A 22,934-nucleotide genomic window follows, 5' to 3' on the forward strand; every position below is an offset into this window, starting at 1 on the left:
AAAGCCAGCGCTGTCATTGTACCAGACGCTTTACCAGCATAAATCATAGGGTCATTGTTCATGCAGAATCCTTACATTCAAAACTGTTCCAGCTTTTATTTTGACATTACAGGCTCCACTCAGGTTGAAAAAGAACAAAGTAATGAAAGAAACAAATGCCTGATGTCAGCAACTCTGGGAATTCTCCTTTCATGGCCTCAGTAAATTAGCTAGAGAGAAGGACAGGGATATAAATAAAGAGCACAGACAGTGTTAACCAAGGTCACCATACAAATACACCTTGGAAGGGTCTCAGCTATTTTCGCAGGAATTTTACTCTTCTGGGTTATTTTGATCTGGTCCATGCTGGTCAGACGGGCTCCTCCCTTGAGAAAAGGAGAAGGCACAAAAGCTACTGAATCAGATACCTTTAAGTAGTCTTTGAAATCAGCATCTTCATCAGTTTTCTGCTGCAGCAGCGCCGCTCCGTTGAGCTGGCAGCTGCAGAACCGGATGTAGGCCTGCATGTGGGACAGCTCTGCCGCCAGGATGTCCCCGATCATCTGCACCGGCATCTTCTCTCCTCCCGTTTTCTTACGCACCCGCAAGGCTCTGAGGAGGAGAGAAATCACCATCCAACTTTGCTGCCAAGTCTGTGAGGCCTAAATCACAGCCCTTACAACCCCCACCTCTGAAAGGACTCAAAGCCCGGGAGGTGAATTCCCATACACAGCAAAGGCACTTCCAGGCAGTGCTGGGATCCAGCCTGAACCCCCAGGAAGTCACCAGCACAACATGCTGAGCTGAATGATCTGCCTGGTGGTGTCTGAGGGACTGGGACTCTCCTGTGAGGTTTCTGGGACAATCAGCCTCACTCTCTACATTCCACCAGCATCCCATTCAGTGAATTATTAGTCACATTGTCTCTCTAGAGTTTATTTTTAGATAATAGAAGGTTGATGTGCAGAGAACTGGAAAGAATGCTTCCCATGCACATACTTTTGTGTAGGCTCTGCTTCTAAGGTATTACAGCAAATGTGCATCTGTTCTTGCTGTTTACTCCTCCCTCTCTCTTATTAAACTCCTTTTGAAGCAGTCTGTTGTGAATGCATACATGCACAGGAAATAATCAACAAGGACAGAATACTTATTGTAAAACCAGGAAACTTCCTGGAAAAAGGAACAAGAAAATAAAAAAGAGGAAAACGTAAGACTGCAGGTAAGTACTCACTTCAGTAACTTTGTATTTGACATGATGAGTTCCTTCCAGTTAACAAAGATCAGCCCCATTTCTCCTTCTGTGAGAGAGCCCGAATCAGCCATTGGTTTTTGGAAAACCTGGAGCCAAAAAATGAGAAAATTGAGTCATTCTTTAGAGACAAAAGCAGCTCAGCCTCTTGTTTAGCCTAGCAGTGACTGCTTTTGTTGAATGCTCAGTGTCTAATTTCTCAACAGTTAAAAGCAATTCCTTAGCAGCACTTGTGACAGCTGTCACTATTTCCCCACAGCATGTGACCCCATTCTGATACCAGTATCATAATTTGCAAAGCAGGAACAAGCACTGGGACCTGCAGGCTGACTGCTCAGCAGAAGAGCATTCCCATGATTTCAGAGTCAATCACTACACAAATTGCACTTGCACATCGTGCTTTTCCCCCTGCCCAGAGGATGAAGGGTCACCCTGTGTGCAGAACCACAGCACATTACCTCTGGAGAGCAGAGCACCTGTGTAACTTGGTGTATTTACATCTGTCACACTTTGCCATAGTTGTTTTAGGCAGAGAGGTCAAATTGGACGCCCAACTCCACACTAGGCTGCCCAGTCCCTGCCTGGCCTAGTGTGTTGGTCTTGCTTCCAGAAATAAAACTGGGGAGAAGGCACATGATAAACTTTTATGGTGCTTCTACAGCTTCTGTCATGAGCCTGTGCAGCTCTGCTCGACGCCTGGCCCAGCCCATCATCTTTCCACTGAACCCAAACACCAAAGAACAGGATTTGGAAAACAGGAAGGTCCTCGTAAGCCAAGGGGTTTCACAATGTTGTTTTGCCTGCTGGGCAACCATGTAACATTCACTGGAAAGGGAGGTGCCTACACACCTTTCCTCTTCCAGCATCTCACAATTTGTAAGAATCCCATTATTGTTATTGTTCAGCAGGACAGAGGTGCTCTTTTTCTAAATGCATTTTCACATCCAAGACATCTCACCTCTACGACGAGCTGCAGATCGTCCATGTACCTTTCCTCCGTCTGAATGAGCTCGTGAATGTAGCCCTGCCTCTTCCTTTCCATTGGCTGCATGGTGTCAAGGCTCTGGAGATCAGCACACCCTATAAGAAGTAAGACAGAAGTTTAGATCCCACTCAAGGCACCAGATCTGATGAATTAAAAGAATTGCACCAGCACACACCAGCCTGTGCCTCAGACCACACAAACAGCAGCAGCGGGTTTCAAAATCGAGTGATGTAGTGATTGATCCCCTCCCTCCTTTGTGTCATTTTTCAGTCAACTTTTTATTTCTTCAAATGCCCCTTGTTCTTGTACTGTGATGCAGAATGAGAATTCCTGACTTCCTGCCACTCCATTGGTCTCATGACTTTTCTCACCTCTTCTGCCACACTGATTTGAAACTTTCCTCTTACCTCATGCAATGTCTTTTTGGACTTGATCTTAAAGATCTTTTCCAACCTTAATGGTCCTATGATTCTAAGTTCTCTTTTGTGAGATGAAGTAATGAAAAATGTGTCTGGTCCTGACTTAGGACATCGCACCTTTAATCCCCACCCCATTTCTCAAGTCCTCTGCCTTGGTTAATAATTTATGATAAACCACCACTACAAATTTTTAAAGTTATAACACACAATGTTATATCTGTGTAACTTCACAGTTGCATAACTTTTTTTTCTAAAATGAGCCTGAAATATGTTGAATTATTTTTATGTATCAATTACAAATAATCAAAATCATGCACAGGAACACACTGGCAGTCAGTGACACAAACCCCAACTTTCTGTAAGAACATGCAGGCCCTACAGCTTCGCACAGCTCTTTCTCTACTGTATGTTAGTAAACAAGACAACAGTGTTCAAACTTTAGTAACCAAACCAAAAATTGGTAAAAACAAAGTGGTTTAGCTGGGTAAAGGAGAGAACAGAAAGTCAATCTGGATCCGTCTGTCAGCCATCACATGCCAGCAGAGGACTGCGAAGCAGCAGGGTGGGGGAAAAGGAAAAAAAAGGAACAATTACAGAGAGTTTGAGAACATCCTTCTATTGCTGGGTGTGATGGCATCGCATTGTAATACCAGGTGGATTTTGCAGGATAGCAGAAAGGACATCGCAGGAACACATTTAAATCCGGCATTTCTAGAGGAACAACACTTCATGAAAATTGACAGGTGGTGTGAAAGGCAGGGTGACCTACACAGAAAGGGCTGTGCCTCCCCATCACCCTGACACACCTGGGACACAAGGATGTGGCTTTATTCACTACCAGTGTATAGATCTGTTTATGGGAGGGCTGCTCTAAATAATGGAGTTAGTAATAAATTTGAGGGGAAAAAAACTAAGAAACACTAAACGTCTGGCTAAACTTGATGAGACAGTGACCTAGCGGGAACCTCACAGGCATCAAGCTGCTCTGAAGGAGCAGCAACTGCCAGCAAAAGAGAAACTTATCAAGTGAACTTAAGACACCATGCCAAGTATTCTAACAGGGAAACCCTTTGAACAACACAAAGAAGTGAAACAGCAAAGGCAACAACCAGATTGAAAATCAGGACTTTTCAGTTCTGTTTTACACCCAAAGGAGGATCACAGATCTTAAGCCTTCTGACAAGATTTGCAAAACCACCACTTTTTACAAAGAGATCTGGGATTGCAGCTCTTTTGATTGTGCAGAATGCTGCTTCTGGCCTTAGTTATCCCCAGAGTTACAATCAGGCCAAAATTAGATGAGAAAAAGAAGTAAAGTTATAGACTAAAGTCATTCTTGTGAAGTTTGGTATCTCAGTCCATCGAGACAGTCTATGGCCAATGTGTGCTACTTCTGTCACTCTTCAGTCTGTACAGCACTGAGTTTAAGCTCACCAGTTTCCTAAGACATGACATTTTAAGATAATCAGGGGTTTGCACAGTAACCAGGCTTTATTTATCCAGATTTGGAAGTCTCAGCTTTGACCACGTGGTCACATCAGCAGGGATGGACTGAAGCTCCTGTCTGCTTGTATTCCAGCTGTTGGAACAATCCACACGCTGGGATTTGGGTCTGTCCCATGCTGCCCACTGAAAGCAGAAGCAAACACTGGAAGAAAAACATGCCTTTTTCTGCATTAAAATAGATTTGGTTCATAAGCTCACTATCAGATGCAAAAATACAGTTACATTAACTGACTCCTGCGCTAACCTTGTATTTGGCCTGTCAGCTTCTGGCATGAAGGGACAAGTGCTGTTTTGTGTTTAATATTTTATTTAATTTTATTTAAACACTAGTGTTTACTAGTGAAAACACTCCAAATTTTGATACGTCTGATGATATCGGCATAAAAACACAGTATGTGATCCCCACATCTGATTTTAGAGGGTGAATTCAGGCATTTGGGTCTGAAGGGAAGAAAGGAATGAGACCAGAGAACAAACCAGCCTACCTGGTGCATTTGCCAATGTTTTCCCAAAGCGTCCATAGCAACCCATGGGCTCACCGGTATAGAAAGGGTGGACCTACATCTCTACACCTTCTCCTCCCACATTTCTGTTCCCTCCTTCCCTTGCATCAATTCTGGCACTTGTCTGACTCCCAGCTGACACCCTGGCAGCAAACAAATCCCAAGGGGGGCGGGGAAAGAAAACAGTATTTCTCTGCTAGTTTAGCAGCCAGGAATGTGCAGAGAAGCAATAAAACTGTCTTGTTTGGCAGTAGAAAGTTGTTGGTTTGGTTTGGCTTCTGTCTGGTCAGGATTCATCTGAAGGTCCAGATGCAACTCATGAAAAGCAGTGAGATTTCTGGGAGCACCTGCAGAGGGGATTGCAGCTACTCACTTCCTCTGCTTATTGAGAAGGTTGGAGGGGAAGCCAGCCTGCCTCTCCCACCAAGAGCAGGTAGTGCTAAGCTTTCAGACTGCCTGGAGAACGACCTGCCCAGCTCCCTTCTCCAGAACATTGACTGGAGTGAGCAGTCAGTATCTGGTACCTTGGAAACTTGGGACATACCAACAAAGATATGCCTACACCACCTGTGGTGCCTTCTGTGCTAAATCCTGCTCTCCAAGGGGAGGAAGCACCTGCCTCACCAGGGCAGGGCAAAACAAGCTGGAGAGTGTATAAACAGGAAGTCCCAGTCTCTACAGTTGTGTTTAAAATTATACTTTCCCTTCCAAATATACCTGGACAAGGAATATTTTTTCCTACTAGGATAACTGCCGCTGCCTGAAACACCACCACATTCCACAGTCCAAAGACGTTCTGCTCTGGAGGAGACTCACATGCCTGAAAAACATGGGGGCTGGGGGTGAAAACCTTTCCAATTACTGACATATTTTGGATTTGAGCACGTTCAAGGGGAAGAGTGACACTTTCTGAAGAAAAGAAATCCCCCAAAGAAAGAAAAAGATGAATGAGACCTATCACCATGTCATTTTTTTCTTGGTTAAAAAAATTAATGAATTAAAATTCTTCACTTAAAAGCCAATTCCAGAGAACTGAAGTAAAAAGCAGATGAATAAGAGGCTTTCCTAGATGCCCAGAGCTGCTTGGGCACTGAATGCTTTCTCCCATTCCCCAACAAACTTCCCCTCTCAATGAACAAGGAAAAAACACATTAGAAATGACAGCTTAACCCTCCAACAGGAGTTCAGGCACTTGCCCAGAAGGACCTATCTAGACCAGAGGCATTAACTGCTTTTGGTCACCAGTGAAGACTATTTAGGGGTAGAGAGGAGTTTAGATTGGATATTAGGAAAAATTTCTTCACGGAAAGTGTTGTCAAAGACTGGAATGAGTTGCCCAGGGAAGTGGTGGAGTCTCCATCCCTGTAAGTGTTCAAAGAATGTGTGGACATGGCACTTGAGGAGATGGTTTAGTGGTGGGATTGGCAGTGCTGGGTTCTTGGTTGGACTTGACGATCTTAGAGGTCTTTTCCAACACTAATGATTGTGTGATTCCATATAAACTGCATTTTTAAGGAAATATATTGGTTTGTTTAGGGTTTTGGGTTTGGTTTTTTTTAAGGGGGTTAGTTGGTTGTGTTTGGTTTTTTGTTTGTTTGAATCCCAAGCCAGTAGATATGGCTGGGAAAAGCAAGTAAGGCTTGGGGTTTTTTTCCCTGTCTCTTATTTTCCCAAGCTGCCATAGGAAGGCCACATCTCACCTTCAGGACCATGGGCTGGCATTAGAACAGTCCCTTCAGTACAGCCAGGGAGCAGCTGGTGGCATCATGGGACACCACCCATAGCCACTTACAAGCTCTGCTGGCACACTCCTGTCACTGCCTGGAGCAGCCTCTGTGCTATTGAAACCCACAAAAGGAACTAATCCAAGAAACCTGTGGCCATGGAAAAGGTGGTTTCCATCAGGCCCTAGGAAAAATAATAGAAACTTTTGTCCAATCTCCCCTAATCAGTAAATGCAGGATACTCTCTCTGCTACAATAGAGGAAATTCATGATTCAATTTCCAAGAGGTAAAAAGCAAGACCAAGTCTCTCCATCACAGAGCCAGGCAAGACAATGCTTGTACCGAGCTATTCAGCTGGGAAAAAAAATCCTCCCCAGATGGACAAAAAAACCACAACAGACAAACTAGATCCTTTTATGTGTCCCTTTAATAAAATACATTTGCATAGTTATCTTACAACGTCGTTTAAAACCAAGGGTGAACAATTGCCTCATGCTAAGCACAGCCTGCATTCGCATGTCTCAACAACCATCCCTGCACACGGACACTCAAGCTTGGGAAGAACAACAGGAGGGATCTTAAGGCAGCACACACCATTACACAGCAGTTTTATTGGTTCATTACATTGAAGTAGCACAACCCTGCAGCAGCTCCCACTGCAGGCCAAGGATTGTCCGCATTCCTACAAGCAGACTTATTTACAGGTGTTTCCAACCTGGCTCAAGGAAATCACACAGGGATACAATCTGACAAAGCATTGAGATGGCAAAAATATTCAGTGACTGGTAGGAGATGTTTCAGTTATTAGTGTGTAACTTTTTGATGGAGCTTTATGCCTTCTGCACTCCTGACTGCACCATTAATCACATGGAGAAAGTGCTCTGGATGCTCTCAGCCCTCACCACCACTGACTCCTTGCACAGCCCAGCCCTGAGACCGGGTCCCAGTAGTGGCACAAGACCTTCCTGCATGGATCCAAGTCTGGATCAGGAACTAAGCTTGTGTAAAACTAGGCTTGTGTAGCTTGTTAGTCCATTACATAAACCAGACAGTTACAGAATTAGGAAGTGTTTTGGTACCTGTCCTTGTGCATTTACAGCACTGTTCATGTTCTCACCCCAATGACACCAGGGCCCCTGTTCTCTGCTAGCCCACAGGAAACAACATTAAGCAAATACTACACTGCAGGCAGCAGCATATTTCACTTTCCATGTTGGCTCCAGTGACACCTGTTAACCTTGTGTGGCTCTGAGCAACATTTAAACTCTCAGCTCTTGCCCGGGAACCATCAGTTAAACAAAAAACTCTATTTTCCAGTTTGCCCTTAGTTCCACAGCCAGCCTTTTTCACCCAAATCAGGGTGATTTTACTTGGTTGGCTGGGATGACCAACTGAACTCAACTCTGTGGACCTTTAGCAACAAGGGGTGGATTGCACACAACCAGAGAAAAAAAGTAGCATTTTTGAAAGAAAAAGTCTGATTTAAACCCAAGCTTCTATTAGCTCCACCTCTTCATTGATACAGACCATTAATTAATAATAATCTTGCCATAAATACATCCTTGCCATGGTCTTTCCCATGGATGACCTGATGTGTGTATCCAACCCTTTCTGCATCAATGTGCAGGAGAGCAGAGCTGTGCTAGACAGACTTTTGCAGGAGAGACAAATACTGAAGGCAGGGACTGAGTCTCTTTCAATCAGCATTACTAAGATGTGTTGTTATTATCTTTGTTATTACAGTTAGAGAATTTAGAGCGTACTCAGTTAATACTGAAACACAAAAAGGTTACTGTGAAACCACAAGATGCTTCACTTTAATACTCTTCAGTTCTAATTTAGAGGCAGCAGTTTCAATAATTTTCAATGCTCATACCTACATACCCAACAACAGGGCTCCCCGTGTGAAACTTTACCTAACAGTGCCCTAATCTCCAATTGTATCAGTTAAAAAATGTGTAGCATGCCAGCTGCTTTTGGAAAATGCCACATAACTATGTCCTCAAACATGCCACAGAGGATGTTTTTAGTTTTTCAAAGACCATTAGTAGCAATCTGGCATTCAAGGAAAACTGACTGAACATTGGGAAGTCAGTGCAGCTCAAATCCCACAGGTTAACAGTGCCTTTTAGAAATGAGATAATTTGGAAGATCACCCAATTCTCAGATTACAGTGATTGCTTGATGCCACTGGTGCAGCAAAAGACACTTCAGTCTGTATTAAACAGGCCTTCCAAGACAGAAATTCAGAGAAGGCAATCCTGGATCAGTAGCACATTTTAGTAGAAACACTTGAAATGTAGTTTCATAAGGAAATCAAGTCATCTGGAATAGTCAAAGGATTATCTAGCACATTATTTGCCTACAACAACGCAATTTCATTCTATAACAGAATACTGGTTCAGATAAAATACATCCAGAATAAAAACCCATTTGTAGTTTTCTGTAGGCACATTGCTTAGTCCATATTGCACAGAAGATACATCTCTGAACTAAAGGGCACATATACATTATTTGATCAAGTATATTAAATACATAACATTGAGATTCTGGAGAAAGGCTTTTAAATTTTTGCAATTGGACTAACCTTTTCCTGATAGTACCTTCACAACATTCATAAGTATATATATATATATATATATGTCTCTGTAGTAAACAAGCAGTGTTTTGTAAACATTTCTGATTGCATAAATGACTTTTGCTGTTTCGTAACCAAGTTCAGGAAACCAACTACATTAAATACTGTGTCTATGAGATTTCTCCTGTTGCTACAAGAGCACAGAACTATTTAATCAGAGAAGGCTGCAATTAAATTAATCCTTTTATTTAAAGGGGAATCAAGGTTATAAGTCCCTCCTTCCCTCCAAACATTACAGTAAGACATGGGCACCATTACTGCACTTTACTGGTGACACACCAGGGCTGTGAAGGACCACCTTTGGGCTGAGGAGCACAGTTCCATTCCTAAACCCAAATGCTCTGCTCTCAGCTCCAAGTGTCACTTAGTGTCTCTTTTCTGGCAACACCTCTGTATCGAGGTTAGCTGTGCACTAAGGCTGCTGGTTTATTCACCAGAAGGAAGAGCAGCAGCTTTCAGACAAGTACTTTGAGTCACTGCAGAGTGCAGCCAGACACAAACAATTCTGTACCATTGACTATTTAATGAAGGGGCAGGGAAAGGGCCTGGTCACACAGAGGCTGTGTAAGTACTTACTGCAGCAACTAGCACGTTTGCCAAAACTGAAAGCAAATATGAATTATCAGCATAAAGTATTTAAAGGAAGGAGGTTGTTTAGGGATAGAATGTATTGAGCCAAAACAACCTGAATTCCTGCCACAGTACTACTGTGAAGGAAGAAAAAAATTAAAACTATCCTCCACTCTATGCTTAATAGTTCTTTCCCCAGTTAAAAAGGGTTTTAAAAGGCTGGATGGACTGCACCAGATCTAACCCTTAGATCCTGTAGCATATTTGTAATCACAGTGACTATCAGCAGCAGACAGGTAGGGTTTGTTTCTGGATGAGCCATGTAGGCTGTCAATTTTAAAAGCCCAATATGTAAGAGATTAAATCAAGTCCATTAGAACAATAATCGGTGAACATTTTAATTCTGCAAAATATGTACATTACAACATTAAAAGAACACAACTGCCCATTCAAAACAGCTCAGATAAACTGTGCAAATAGTGGGTCTTTGTGTGTCTGCAATCCCACCATGCAAAAGATAACTTGATATGCATGCTAATAACTATGGTTATCAATACCAAAGGAAATACTAAAGGAAACAAGAATGAACAGCAGTGAAAGCCACACAAAGACCCACTATCCTTTCTGCTTTTACAAATCAACTGAAACTGTAGATCAGAAGAAAAAAAACCACAAAAACCTAATTTCTTGATTGGATCTAATGTTCAAACGAAGCAAAAGGATTGTGTCAGACACGTGAGCAGGGCTGGCCACCCTGCCTCCACGCTAGTCAAACTTGGATAGTGGGTCTCTGAGGTGCTTTCACACTGGAAGACAACATTGGGTCCTAAAAAAAACAAAAAAAAAATGAAGGATAAAATGAACATAAATTTGAAGAGTGAAACATATGAGTTATATGGACAAAGACAGAACAACACCAAAAAGGTCAGAAAGGAATGATGAACAATTCAACTTTCTGAAAACAGACATCATGAGCTTCCACCTTTGCAATTTCATATTTATAAACACACACAGATTTAAGTACTTGTGACCAGCCACTGCTGACTCTGAAAAACCTCTGTAGCTGATTCATTTGAAGAAAAAGTTGCTTCCCAAGGAAGACTTCTGTTATGTAGACTCAACACAAGGTCAAGCCCCAGGGGTTTGTTTTTAAAGGCAATGGCAAAATTCCCTGACATTTCAACAAAACCAGGATTTCTCCTGAGAAACTTGTAATGGGACATTAGAAAATCAGATAAAAACTAAACTTGTATAGAAAAGCCTTGCTGGAATTTGTTCATATAAATTAACACATAAAAATTTACCTGTTTGACTCTCTTCAAAGCCTAAAAGAAATTAAAGCCTTGTCTCCAGTAACATGTGTCCATGGAGCAGGATGTACGACATCCCTCAATTCCCCATCAGAAACCAAAGGCTACACAGACTGAAAAGGCACTGACTGCAAAGTCAGGCTAAAGGCAGAGGCGTGACATGGGCTGCAGTTGCACATACCTTGTGGGCAATCCAGAGACTATTCCATACCCCAGGATTTCAACCTGGAAGCTTTATCCAGCCTGGCTGACAATCACCACATAGTTTGAAAAATACAGAGTCAGTATGTCACTATGAACTAATTGACTGACTTTGATCTTTGGTAAAGGGGTAAAATTCTGGAGCTGTTGAGTTAAATCTTAGAATAAATTATTAATCTTCATGTGATAAAAAATTCACATAGACCTGCAACAGGCAACACCTCAAAGCCACTGATACCATGAACTATTACTCCGTAAAGAGAAGTTACTTGGCAAGAATTGGAGAACTTCAAAATGTGTGTCTGTATATAGACACAGAAATGCACCCACCACAACCACATCAACTCAGAAGTTGTTTTCTCACTATGAACACTCTTGAAAATCAGGCAGCTTCACTCCCTAGACAGTGTGCACACGAATTACTAATGATCTTCTCTGCATGAAAATAGACTTCTGGAAATAAAGAACCTTGTTGGTGAAAGGACAGGGCTTGCTTCATGTCTCTAATATGTCACATCTATAAGTGAGGTTCGGGGAGCAAACTAACTAGGTAGATATAATGGTATTACTATAAATACCAAGTTTGTACCTAAGGAAATTCACACCGTTGTCATACGTGCATCAAGAACCGTCTATGGAGAGAGGATCTGTGCCCAGTCTCAGTCTCACCACCTGTTGCCATGGCACTGGCAGAAGGCAGAGCAGGCAGGTTTAAATGGGGAAGGAGGTGGCTCTCAGGCTATAGAACTACTTGGAGCTCAGGCCTGAGCACACATAGGAAGTTACTCAGATGAGTGAAGAACTGCAGCAATGCTGGGCTATGGAAAGGAAAAAGTGTGAGCAGAAACACTAACAGTACATTACTGTGAGAGTTGTGAGACACTGGAACAGGTTGCCCAGGGAGATTGAGGATGCTCCATCCCTGGCAGTGTTCAAGGCCAGGATAAGTGGATAATGCCTTCAGTAACCTCTACTGGAAGGTGTCCCTGCACATGGCAGAGGGGTTAGAACTAGATGATCCTTAAGGTCTGTTCCAACCCCTTAACATTATATGATTCCACTAGAGTAGGAAGAACTGGTACAACATTCAGCTCTGTGAAAGACCAGTCTCACAGAGGGAGATGAGGCACCTCAGCCAGGACGAACCAGAAGCCTCTCTGCACACTGAGCACAGGTGTGTCCACTTGGCTGAGCTGTCCAGCTCTCAGTAAGAATGACTCTGAGAGATTAACTGATCTCTAACACTAAAAGATATCAGCAGAGTGTGCAAATGTAGCTGGAGCAGCTGTCTTGCCTCTATCTGAGGTACCTGAGGGGAGAAAATCTCAGCTAAAAGAAATATAAGGATAAGGTTCACACTGCTCTCACAGATAAGAAGACAAACTGAAAAAAGCTGTCTCACTGAAAAAGCCAAATAATGAGAGAACAAGTTTCCAAGAGCGAGGCAGGTAAAGGCTGGCTGAAACAGAATTATCTCCAGACCAGGCTATTGAAAAGAACTGTAAAGTGCCAAGTGCACCATGCCTATCCTGCCTTACACATCCCTTAGGGAAGAATAGGAAGAGAATCTGGTAGATGTGTTCTAGGCAGGTACAGAAAACATCTGATCCTGAATGGTTGAGCAAGCACTCAAAGAACAGAAGACTCTGGTTCTGTGCATATTTCTTTATTTTAAATATATAGGTGTATTTTGAAACCTTGTTTATTCTTTATGATAGCTTTTGTGCAAACATTAGAATGAGGGCTATTAAAATGTCATTAAAACACGAGCAAGTCTAATCATCACCAAGGTTACTGAGAACACAACTCAACGATTCCTTGTTCTGCAATCACCAGGTATTTTAAGAGACCTGTTGACAAACCTACAATGCCCTGAATTGATTTTCTTTCTTTCCTTGCAGAGACCCTGTGTCAGGACGTGCAGCCACACCACGAGGAAAAGTGAACTTGTTCTGCTCAGGGAGCTATTTCAGCAACTTAAGAAACATCTCGCTGACCTCAGTTCCTTCTTTGCTAGGGAAGTTTGTCATTACAGCTATAACTAGTAACTCCCAGAAAAGACTCTGGATACAAAGCTGGTCCAGATAATAGAGTTTAAATTTGAGGGAAATCAAGAATTTTCATAAACTGCAAACCTATTTCAGTAAACCAAATCTGCCTGCTGCCTTTCTAATGCCACTGTATTTGATCATCGAGAAAAGATGGCAGGAGACAAACTGCTATTCATCAACAGAAACATTACAATACTCAGATTAGCAGTTCTTTAAAATACAAGGCATTTTTAAAATCACATTCTGTCATATCTCTAAGCTGGTCCCTAGAGGGCCACATCCACACTTCTGTGGGAATAGTGATTTCTCAAGAATACTAGTGATAGTTTCTGCACTGTGTTTAAACAAGAGCAAAAAATACTGTAAGGAAATTCCAAGGAAGTTTGGAAATTCAGTTAGTACATATTTAAATATTCCTCTGGTTACAGAAGAATGGTACAGAACTGGCTTACTGCTAACACAGCTGGCCAGCAGCAGCTCAGCTGAAACCTGGGTAATGATATCTGCACAATGCTGGGTTTGAGTTAACAAGCCATGCTGGTTGTTTTGTGCAGGCCCTGGGTTTGAAGCAGGATTTTTCCTGAAGTTTCCAAATGCCTACTTTTTAATGTCACGAAAGAGTGGCAAATCCCAACACAAAACTGATGTATAACTTAGCTTATTTGAAATACTTAGAGAATTAAAAAAAAATACATAAGTTCAACATACTCTTCATTCACCAATAGGTGGATTTTGTAGATCTGATTCATAGACAAAAGTTTAGCAACCAGATACAGATGAGCAGGTGCACATCTGCTCACGTGACTGACCTTTCTGAAAATACTTTCAAAGCACAGCCACAGTTTGATGTGGATGGAAATGTTTTTATTCCGCAACACTGAAACCTAAGGAAAAGCCTAATGCCATATCAGCAAATAATGAGACAAACTTATCATATCAGAAGTTTCCAATTACATTTTGATCTTAGCACAGCTTTTGCTGAAAGTCAGTGCTATATGATCACCTTGAACTTATCAACTTGGCCACATACCTCGAAATGGTAGCACACCTGGGGTGACAAGCTGTTCTCTCTGTAATTTTTGAAAATTCATGAAGTTCTACTACTTCGCCAGAATCGTAATTTTATAGCCCATCTGGGTGTAGTCTATACTATTTATTCAAAACTGAGATTTGTAAACAAATTAAAGCTTTCAAAGGACCACTTTAATGATTTAGCCTTGTCTAATCAAAAGAATGTAAAGCTCAATCTAAATGCAGAAGTTTTTGACATCCCAACCACACTGGCCAGAGGCATTTAAAAAAAAAACAAAAAAAACCAAACCCAAACCAATGCATTACCAAAAAATGTGAGCACAGAAGTAATTTAGCTAAAAAGAAAACCTCAAAAGAAGGATGCACACTCTGTTTTGCCCAGGAACCATAACAAGCTACCCAGGGAAAATATTTTAACTTTCCCATCCAAGCTGTAACCTTCATTACAAGTTTGTGAATCCTTCTGGAAGAACACAACCATGTTGATCAAACCTGAAGTGCAAACTGGTCCTACACACAAGCTATAGGCTATTAAGAGTGAACCTCAACCAGACTTGCAGATAAAAAACTCCTAATGAAGCCAAGGGAAAAACAGCAAGTGAAGAGACAAGACCTATCATGTCAAAGGAGCAACTCTGCCACCGGGGTATGTTCCCAAACTCCCTTGATTGATATAAAAGTTGGTTTAATTACAGGATGAAAAGCTGAGGGAATAAAAATGGTGGTAAATTTCTCTGTGGAGAGGGGCCAAAAAATGGGGTTGCATGTGTGTGGGACACCAGAAACCTTTACTGTGTTTATGTTCAAAAAAGGCACAGAAAATACTGACTGCCAGGTGCACAGTTTAGCCTTCAGTTCTCAGCATGCAGCTGGTAATTTTCAGCTCATGTTTTCATTATGTGTTGTTTCTCAGATCTGGACGAGAGCTGGATTGCTGGGAGTCAGGACATGGGCATTTACCACAGGATAGACCACTTGCTAATGCCACTATCTTTTTCCTATTGTTTTTATGGTTATTTTTACTTAACTTATGTTAAAATGACTACAGATACTTTTTGTAATTTTATGAAGCTCCAGCAAGTTCTATAATTGTAGTATGCCTGCACTGCTTCCCAATCCGTGTTAGTTATCAGCATCTTTCTTGGAAGGGGAACTCCTACCAAATCCAGTATTTTTAGCTCATCCTCACAGTCTTGCTGTCACACACTGGCTGACTGGTAATGTGCTTGCTGTTTGTAGGTTAAATAGAAAAGGGTTTAAAGCACTTAGTACTATTGTAAAGTATTTAAAGAAAGAGTATTTAAAGTACTAATCAATTCAGCTGATGCCTGGAACTACAAATCCCAGACACAAAGCAAAACAACAACAATGCACCTTTGAAATAAAGTAATAAAATTAATAAAAAAAGTTGCTTACACTGCTGACTTGGATCAGAATCCGTGGTCATCTTCACATAGTTTGAGGGGAAGAGACCTGTCACACCACTGATTTCTCCTTGCCACCAGTCAGCATCATCTTTGTTCAGTACATTAATCAGCTGCCCCTTGGAGAAACTGAGCTCATCCTCATTGTTCGCCGTGTAATCGTACATGGCTATCACTTGACACACTATGAAGGGAAAAAAAATAGTAGAATAGAGTTATACAAGTATTAAGACTGTTTATTCTGTGTTTTACATAACCACAGGAAAGGAACAACAATTTCACGTACACAGTTACATAAGAAAAATACCACACGAGCTTATCTTGATGTGGAAATTTTTTTCTGTTACATTTTTAAAATTGAGCCAGACAGTAACTTTTATTTCCACGTTGTATATCTATGCACTCATATAATGAATGGATTGAGTTAGTATAGCAGCTATTGACCTTCTAAAAGTTTGTGAATACAATCAAGTATTCTTCCATTTCTTTTACTGGCTGAAAAGAAAGTGAGTTTGATTATGTTATAGCAGATACTTGTGAGAAAAATGTAGCAAAGGAAGAGGAAATGTGAGTTAGCTAATCCTGGGCTGCTGCTTTAGTCACAGGGAAGTTCTGCCCAGTAAAACCCAGGAAATTGTTGTATAAGCAAATCATAACTGTAGAGAACAGCACAATTTAAGCATGAAGAACCAAAAGAGCTTCCTTTCTGCAAAATAATCTCATTTGTACCCAGACATTCAAATGGAAAAACTGAGTGAAAATTTGCTGCTTAGTCTCCCTCCTTATAAGGAGCAGTGCATGTAATTCCAAGTTATTTGTCAATGACTGCTAGCTCTCTGTAGGATTTTTGCTAGCACTTGGAAACATGGAGTTTCCAAATGAGAAGAGTGTGGCTCTTCAGTGCTTTTAGCAAAAACAAAAAGCTCTTGCCATAGAAATCTGTAAGGGTCAGTGTCCATCTTCTGAATACAAACACCTTTGTATGACTGAGACTTTCTGCTCTGAGGTGTGCAGAAGACAGTACATGTCAGGGAGGGAGTCTGTAAAGAACTGCTTTCATTACAAAGTTGTGAGATTTTGCCTTTCTTGGAGAGAGGGAGGAGCTGAATGGACAAGACTGCCAAAAGACACAGATTCTGACTAGAACTTTACCTGCATAGTGATACCACAATCAGATATGGGCATGTAGAGGGTTTGTGTGGCCAGGTTTTGGCATAGTCGGGGGGCTACAAGGCTGGGTTCTGTCAGAAGATGCCAGAAGCTTCCCCATGTCCGACAGAGCCAAGGCCAGTCGGTCCAGGACAGACCCACCGCTGACCAAGGCTGAGCCCATCAGTGACAGTGGTAGCACCTCTGGGATAACAGGGATAAGAAGGGGGGAAAAATTCTGCAACTGCAGCCAGGACAGAGAGGAATGACTCTATGCAAGAGAAACAGCTCTGCAGATGCCCAGATGAGTGAAGAAAGGGGCAGGAGGTGCTCCAGGTGCTGGAGCTGAGATTCTTGTGCAGCCCATGGTGAGGCAGCTGTGCCCCTGCAGCCCATGGAGGTCCATGGGGAAGCAGAGATCCATCTGCAGCCCGTGCAGGAGACCCATGCTGGAACAGATGGATGTCCAAAGGAGGTTGTGACCTCACAGAAAACCCACACTGGAGCAGGTTTGCTGGTAGGATTTGTGACCCTGTGGGGAACTGACACTGGAGCAGCCTGTTCCTGAAGGACTGCACCCCACAGGAGGGATCCACATGGGGCAGTTCGTGAAGACTTGCAGCCCATGGGAAGGACCCACGTTGGAGAAGTTCATGAAGAATTGTCTCCTATGGAAGGGACCCCACACTGGAGCAGGGGAGGAGTGTGAGGAGTCCTCCCACTGAGGAGGAAGGAGAGGCAGAGACAACATGTGATGAACTGACCACAGCCCCATTCCTCATCCTCCTGTGCTGTTGGAGGGGAGGAGGCAGAGAAATTGGGAGTGAAGTTGATCCCAGAAAGAAGGCAGGGGTGGGGGGAAGGTGTTTTAAGAGTCAGTTTTATTTCTCATTACCCTACTCTGATTGGTAATAAATTAAGTGAATCTCCTCAAGTTGTGTCTGTTTTGCCCCTGTTGGTAACTGGTGAGTGATCTCTCCCTGCCCTTATCTCAACCCACGAGCCTTTTGTGGTATTTTGTCTTCTCTGCCCAGCTGAGGAGGGCAGGGATAGAGCAGCTTTGGTGGGCACCTAGAGTCCAGCCAGGGTCAACCCACCACAGGCCATCAAAAACAGCACTAGGCTTTTATGTAATTCAGACTAATACCTGAACAACTGAAATAGTTACATAAAATACTCTAAGTGAAATACAAAGTCTTTTATTTCACCTGAGGGAGCAGCAGATGTGGTTCTTTCACTGCTTGGACCCAGTAGTTTCACATGGCTGGCAGGGAACCATCCTTTCTGTCTCTTTTTCCCTCTTGCCTGCAAACGTTTACAATGGTTATTACACAACTGAAAAACCAAATAGTCTATAGACTGGAAAAATGCAACAAATAGGACACACAGTTCTGTGAACAAAAGACAAGTCAGGCTTTCAAACACCTACTAAATACTAAACAGATTTCAAAAGGAAAAAATCTGGCTAAAGGATAAAACAACCCAGTTGGAAAAAAGCTGCACCCCAATATGTTCTGGCAAACATGTTTATCCAAAATTTTCAAGTGCAGATTTCAGAGTACAACTCAATTGTAGGGCCGAAAATTTGTTCTATGAATATTCTACTTATGCATCAGGAGTCTCTAACGAGGTTAGGGGCACTGTTACATGACACTTCTCTTAAATCTAGGTGGAGAAAGGAGAAAAGTGGGAACAGCCACCTTTGCAATAAACGAGCTTCCAACTCCAACTTCCAAGAATGCCTTTTCTTTCATTAGAATAATTTTACAGTTCAGGGTTTCACCAATTAAATCCTAAACAATTTATTAACTGCCAACTTCCCTCTCGCCCCTCCCATGGCTATATTCAGTGACAGTTTTACTGTTTTCTGTGACCAAAAAACCCACCCCAAACCAAACAGAAAACCTCCAGTAACCTAAGGTTTAAAAGAACCTTTTTTCCCCTCCCTCGGTGAATCCAAGATGAAAATAACTTTCTGGCCAGCTTTTATACAACTTTATACTTAGTTTTTTTTCGAATTAAACCCAAGTGCACCTCATTGCCAGTCATGAAGTCACAATTATTTCTCCTTGAATAACTACCTGCAACTCTCCTTGCCACCATCCACTGGCATTTTTCTTCAGGATAAGTATTAGCTGTCCTGGAGCAAGACTGAGCTGTTCAGTCCCTGATGCAACGTAGGCAGTAGTAACCTGAGCAATTTCTGAAAAGAAAACATACTAATTGCATCTGTTATTTTTTCACTGCAGCAAGAGCTACATCCACAGTAATATCCCAGTACCTAATGTGCAGCTAAGAACATGAGCCACACTGATATGAACCAAAATGCTCAGTCACTTATGAAACAGTCTTAAATGTTAAAATGTTATCACTTACCGGGTTTCTTATTTATTGTTCCAGTTTTGCCAGCATAACCAGAAGCCTACAAAGACACAAAACCCACCTTTTAATGTGCAGTAAAAAAGCAGAGTTTATTCTAAAAGCACGTGGAAATTTTAATTTTGAGCCCGCATTTAAGAAAACACCATGCTGTATGGACAAAGGCAGTGTGACACTGGCTACAGCACTCATTTCGCACTCAAGATATCAAGGATTTTCTTTTCTGTCAAGCATATTAGCCTCTGTTTAAAATCACTACCTAAGAGCCAGGTGTCAATAGAATAAAACTGAGAGAAAATACCGTGTGTTGATTCTCAGAACACGAACTCACTTCTGGATCCTTTGGTCTGACATAATTGGAGGGGAAGATTCCAGTTCTGCTATCAATGCTCCCGGTCCACCATTCCCCTTCCTTCTGGGTCACTAGGATTTCCTCACCTTCCGTGAAAGTCAAGTCACCAGGCTCAGAGCTTGAATACGAATAAAGGGCAACGTACTCTGTGCAAACAGCACACAAAGGAGGGGACAACAGTTTCAGATGGGGGATAAAAGTACATCAGGTGCAAATACAGGGATATCAGCATTCACCAGCGTGTTCATAACATGGATCATATCTTCACAAGCCTGTGAACTGACTTATCTACCTGCTTGACTGCAATCCCATCTCACCTCATGTTTACAATTCTTACAGGCAGCACAACTTTGTAATGAAAAACCACAGGTGCAACTAAAATATAATCAGGAAGCATGGACATACACTAGATTATAAGGTTAAGAAAGTGCTTCCCAAACAATTTTTCTGCAGTAATATTCGTTTTCCCCACTTCTTGCTGATTATAAGAGAATGATTCACACTCAGAAGAGTAAAAATCCATTCTGATGTCTCTGTAGTACAACAATAACACAGCAGAGAACAGCGGGAAGAGAACTTAGCTTATGGCTATGAGACATATTTCAGTTTTCAGAAATATATTAGTGTTCGAGCAAAAGTCTTAAAAACAAAACCAAAACCCAGGCCTGTGCTCAAACTGAATTAGTCACAATTTTAAAAGTCTCATATCAGTTCCTATTTTGTGAGTCTTGTATCAGCAGCTCAATATTTGCACTGTGTCTTTTGGACAAGCACCAAAATGGCTGCACAGCAATTCCTCTCAAATTAAAGTATATCCACATGCCATTAAGCAGGAACAGACTGTAGCATTAGTTGGCATGTTTCATGCTGTCTTACCCTCTCCTGCTGTGTAACACTGTGTATTAGGCCTTTTGTTTACAGCTGCATAAATAGCTTCTGGTCTGCAGAGAGAAAAAAGAAAAGGTTTGTGTAACTAAGAGGCTGATCAAGAACAAATCTCTCAATTAGGATGAGACCAAGCTCACTTTGGTGATCTCAGAGCTGGTATTGACTCTGAATTAACTGCAAAGACTTCCTTGACTGTCAAACAGTGACGAGTATTACTGATATTTAGCATATTAAGGACACCCAAGAGCACACCATTTAAAAAAAAAAAAAAGTCACGTGATGAAAGACAAGAAGATAAACTCACAAATTATGCTATCTAAAAGAAGTAAATTAAAGATTTTGACTGAATTCTCTTTTTCTAAAGAATTTATAAGAACTTTTATCATAAAATGCATGAAAAGAATAATTCACAAACATGGTGAAGCCATCCCAGCAGTAACCAGACTTTGGATTGTTACCTGAACACTTATCCTGCAGCACTGGACTAGACATAATGATCTTTTCAAGTAAGGAAAAACACACCACTTCTACCAGATGTGCCTCAGAGCTTTCAGTTAGTTGTAGGTCACTTAAAAATTGGGACCTTCAGAGGCAGAATGCAACTGCACTGCAAGAGAGCTGACTTGGTAATGAACAAGAAGTCTGGCACTTGATGAATAATCAAACACCACTGATTTTTCACAGCACTCAGCCTAGTGAGACTGTCTATTTACACAGCAGTGAGCCCAACATTACTTGGCTTGCCAGAATGAAATAATAAAAGCCTAAAACAACACGGTGTAAATTGTAAATGGTATTTATATTCTGCACACTAAAGCACTGCAAGAATTCTGCACTCTAAACCACCTCTTTTTGTTAACTGCTGAATAAAACAACAAAAGAAGTCACACTTACTCCTCTTTCTTGATTTCACTCCCAGGTAAGAGCTTGACATACGACTTTGGAAACCAACCCCTTCCTCCATGTACCTCTCCGAACCACCAGTTCTCCTGCTGCTCCAGGACAGTAATGATATCATTCTTTGAAAAATTCAAGTGGTTATCTTTTTTTGCAGTCCAAGAGCAAAGTGCTTGTGCTTTTAGGTTCTCGACAGGCTGCCCCTGTAAGACAGAAGTGGAGATGTTCATTGACCACACTACCCCAGACTGGTGCAAATGTTAAAACCAAATAAACACTGATGTATCTTTTACTGAAGCTTAAGCAACTCCATTCCTACGTGATGGCTGAGTAGTTTTTTTTTGCATTGATGTTTGCATGCAACTCAGTTTCTTATTTGTTAGAAATACCTCCTGCATCTAACTATAAGTGAGAATTATTTCAGAATTACAAAACATGAGCCTTCTTGTTCAATAGTCCCTGGAAACATGGAATTATATCAATGCACACTAATGGAGCATTAAAAAGCTTCTTCATCCTCTAGCCTGTTCAGTGCACCCAGCTTTAGCAAAGCTGTGTGTTGTTTTGGTTTCTCTTAAATCATTTTAATGAACATGAATCTAAAACACAGCAAGTTCCCCACTCTCACACAATGTACCTGCCCATGAACGGGTGAAACAGATCCAGGGGACACAGTGCGAGTAAAAGCTGATTTCTGTTGCCAGGCTGTGTTAACATTCAGGCTAGAAAAGGGGATGTTTTGGTAATCAGATTCTTCTGCAGATTTACTTGGTGAAAGTGGTCTGCAAATGGAACACAGGCATATTTATCAAATTACAATTTTTATTTCGTAAGTACCTCAAGCAGAGTATTTTTTTAATATATATAAACCAGATATTCTATCCAATGGGAAACAGACTATCCAATACCTAAAAGTCTTAGCTTGGAAACTTTAAGGATGTTCTTCAATATGTTTTATGCCTTTATATTTTAAAAACAAACACCAAGTGAAACTATACAGCACACTATGTACTAGCCAAATTTAGAAAAAGCAGTTTCAACACAAGCATAACAAAAACTCACTCTGAAGCAGCTGAGGTAGTAGATAAAGATACTGTAGGAGGAAGTAAGGCTTTCTTAGGAGATAAAGCTTTTTCTCCTTCTGGTATTTTTTCTACATAATTGCATGGAAACCAACCAAAATGTCCTTGAAAACTCCCATAAAGCCAACCAGGCTCTCCCACAGTTTTTTCATCAACCTATGGACAGGGGGATAAATAAAAAGGAAACAGAATTAGCAGTATGAATCAAATGGGGTACATGGTGTGTCAGCACCTGCTGGCACTGAACTAAGCAGTGCTCACACAAGGATCAGCATTTTCATTCTCCCCTTTCAGAACTGAGCTGATTTTGCCCTGTTCACAAAACAGGGTAATGATGCAGCCACACTGGTTTCAGATACAGGTAGAGACAGGCCTCAAAGACATTATATTCCTCCAAACAGGTCCCAGACATGCAGATGGGGGATCTTGTAGTGTATCTGGAGCCACTCTGGCTTGCCAAAAATTATAGTGCATTGTGTCGTGTTTTGCTGAATGTGCAGCCCACAGGCAGTGGCTGGAGAGCCCAGGAGAGCAGGGAAACAACCATTCTGCTTACAGATATAATTAACTGTGCCAGCTGACTGCAACCAAAACA

General features: G+C 41.6%; 1 protein-coding gene across 8 annotated transcripts in view; it reads right to left on the reverse strand.

The window, feature by feature from the left end:
• Positions 1-22,934, reverse strand: part of ITSN2 (intersectin 2) — an 81,651-nt gene that overhangs the window by 5,802 nt on the left and 52,915 nt on the right. For 7 of the 8 annotated variants that reach the window (XM_051809984.1, XM_051809969.1, XM_051809979.1 and 4 more), the window contains 12 exons: positions 22,320-22,495; positions 21,895-22,039; positions 21,255-21,460; positions 20,349-20,413; positions 19,452-19,618; positions 19,118-19,163; positions 18,823-18,944; positions 17,950-18,046; positions 15,585-15,776; positions 2,187-2,308; positions 1,211-1,317; positions 408-591 (listed from right to left, as the gene is read on the reverse strand). In XM_051809984.1, the coding sequence (XP_051665944.1) occupies positions 408-591; positions 1,211-1,317; positions 2,187-2,308; positions 15,585-15,776; positions 17,950-18,046; positions 18,823-18,944; positions 19,118-19,163; positions 19,452-19,618; positions 20,349-20,413; positions 21,255-21,460; positions 21,895-22,039; positions 22,320-22,495 (1,629 nt within the window). Of the gene's footprint in view, positions 1-407; positions 592-1,210; positions 1,318-2,186; positions 2,309-6,775; positions 10,401-15,584; positions 15,777-17,949; positions 18,047-18,822; positions 18,945-19,117; positions 19,164-19,451; positions 19,619-20,348; positions 20,414-21,254; positions 21,461-21,894; positions 22,040-22,319; positions 22,496-22,934 lie in introns of those variants that run through there. The other variant, XM_051810004.1, reaches the window with a different exon arrangement.

This window comes from Manacus candei, unplaced genomic scaffold, assembly GCF_025592945.1.
Source record: "Manacus candei isolate 608988 ecotype Guabito, Panama unplaced genomic scaffold, ASM2559294v1 h1tg000007l, whole genome shotgun sequence".
NCBI classification, from domain to species: Eukaryota; Metazoa; Chordata; class Aves; order Passeriformes; family Pipridae; genus Manacus; species Manacus candei.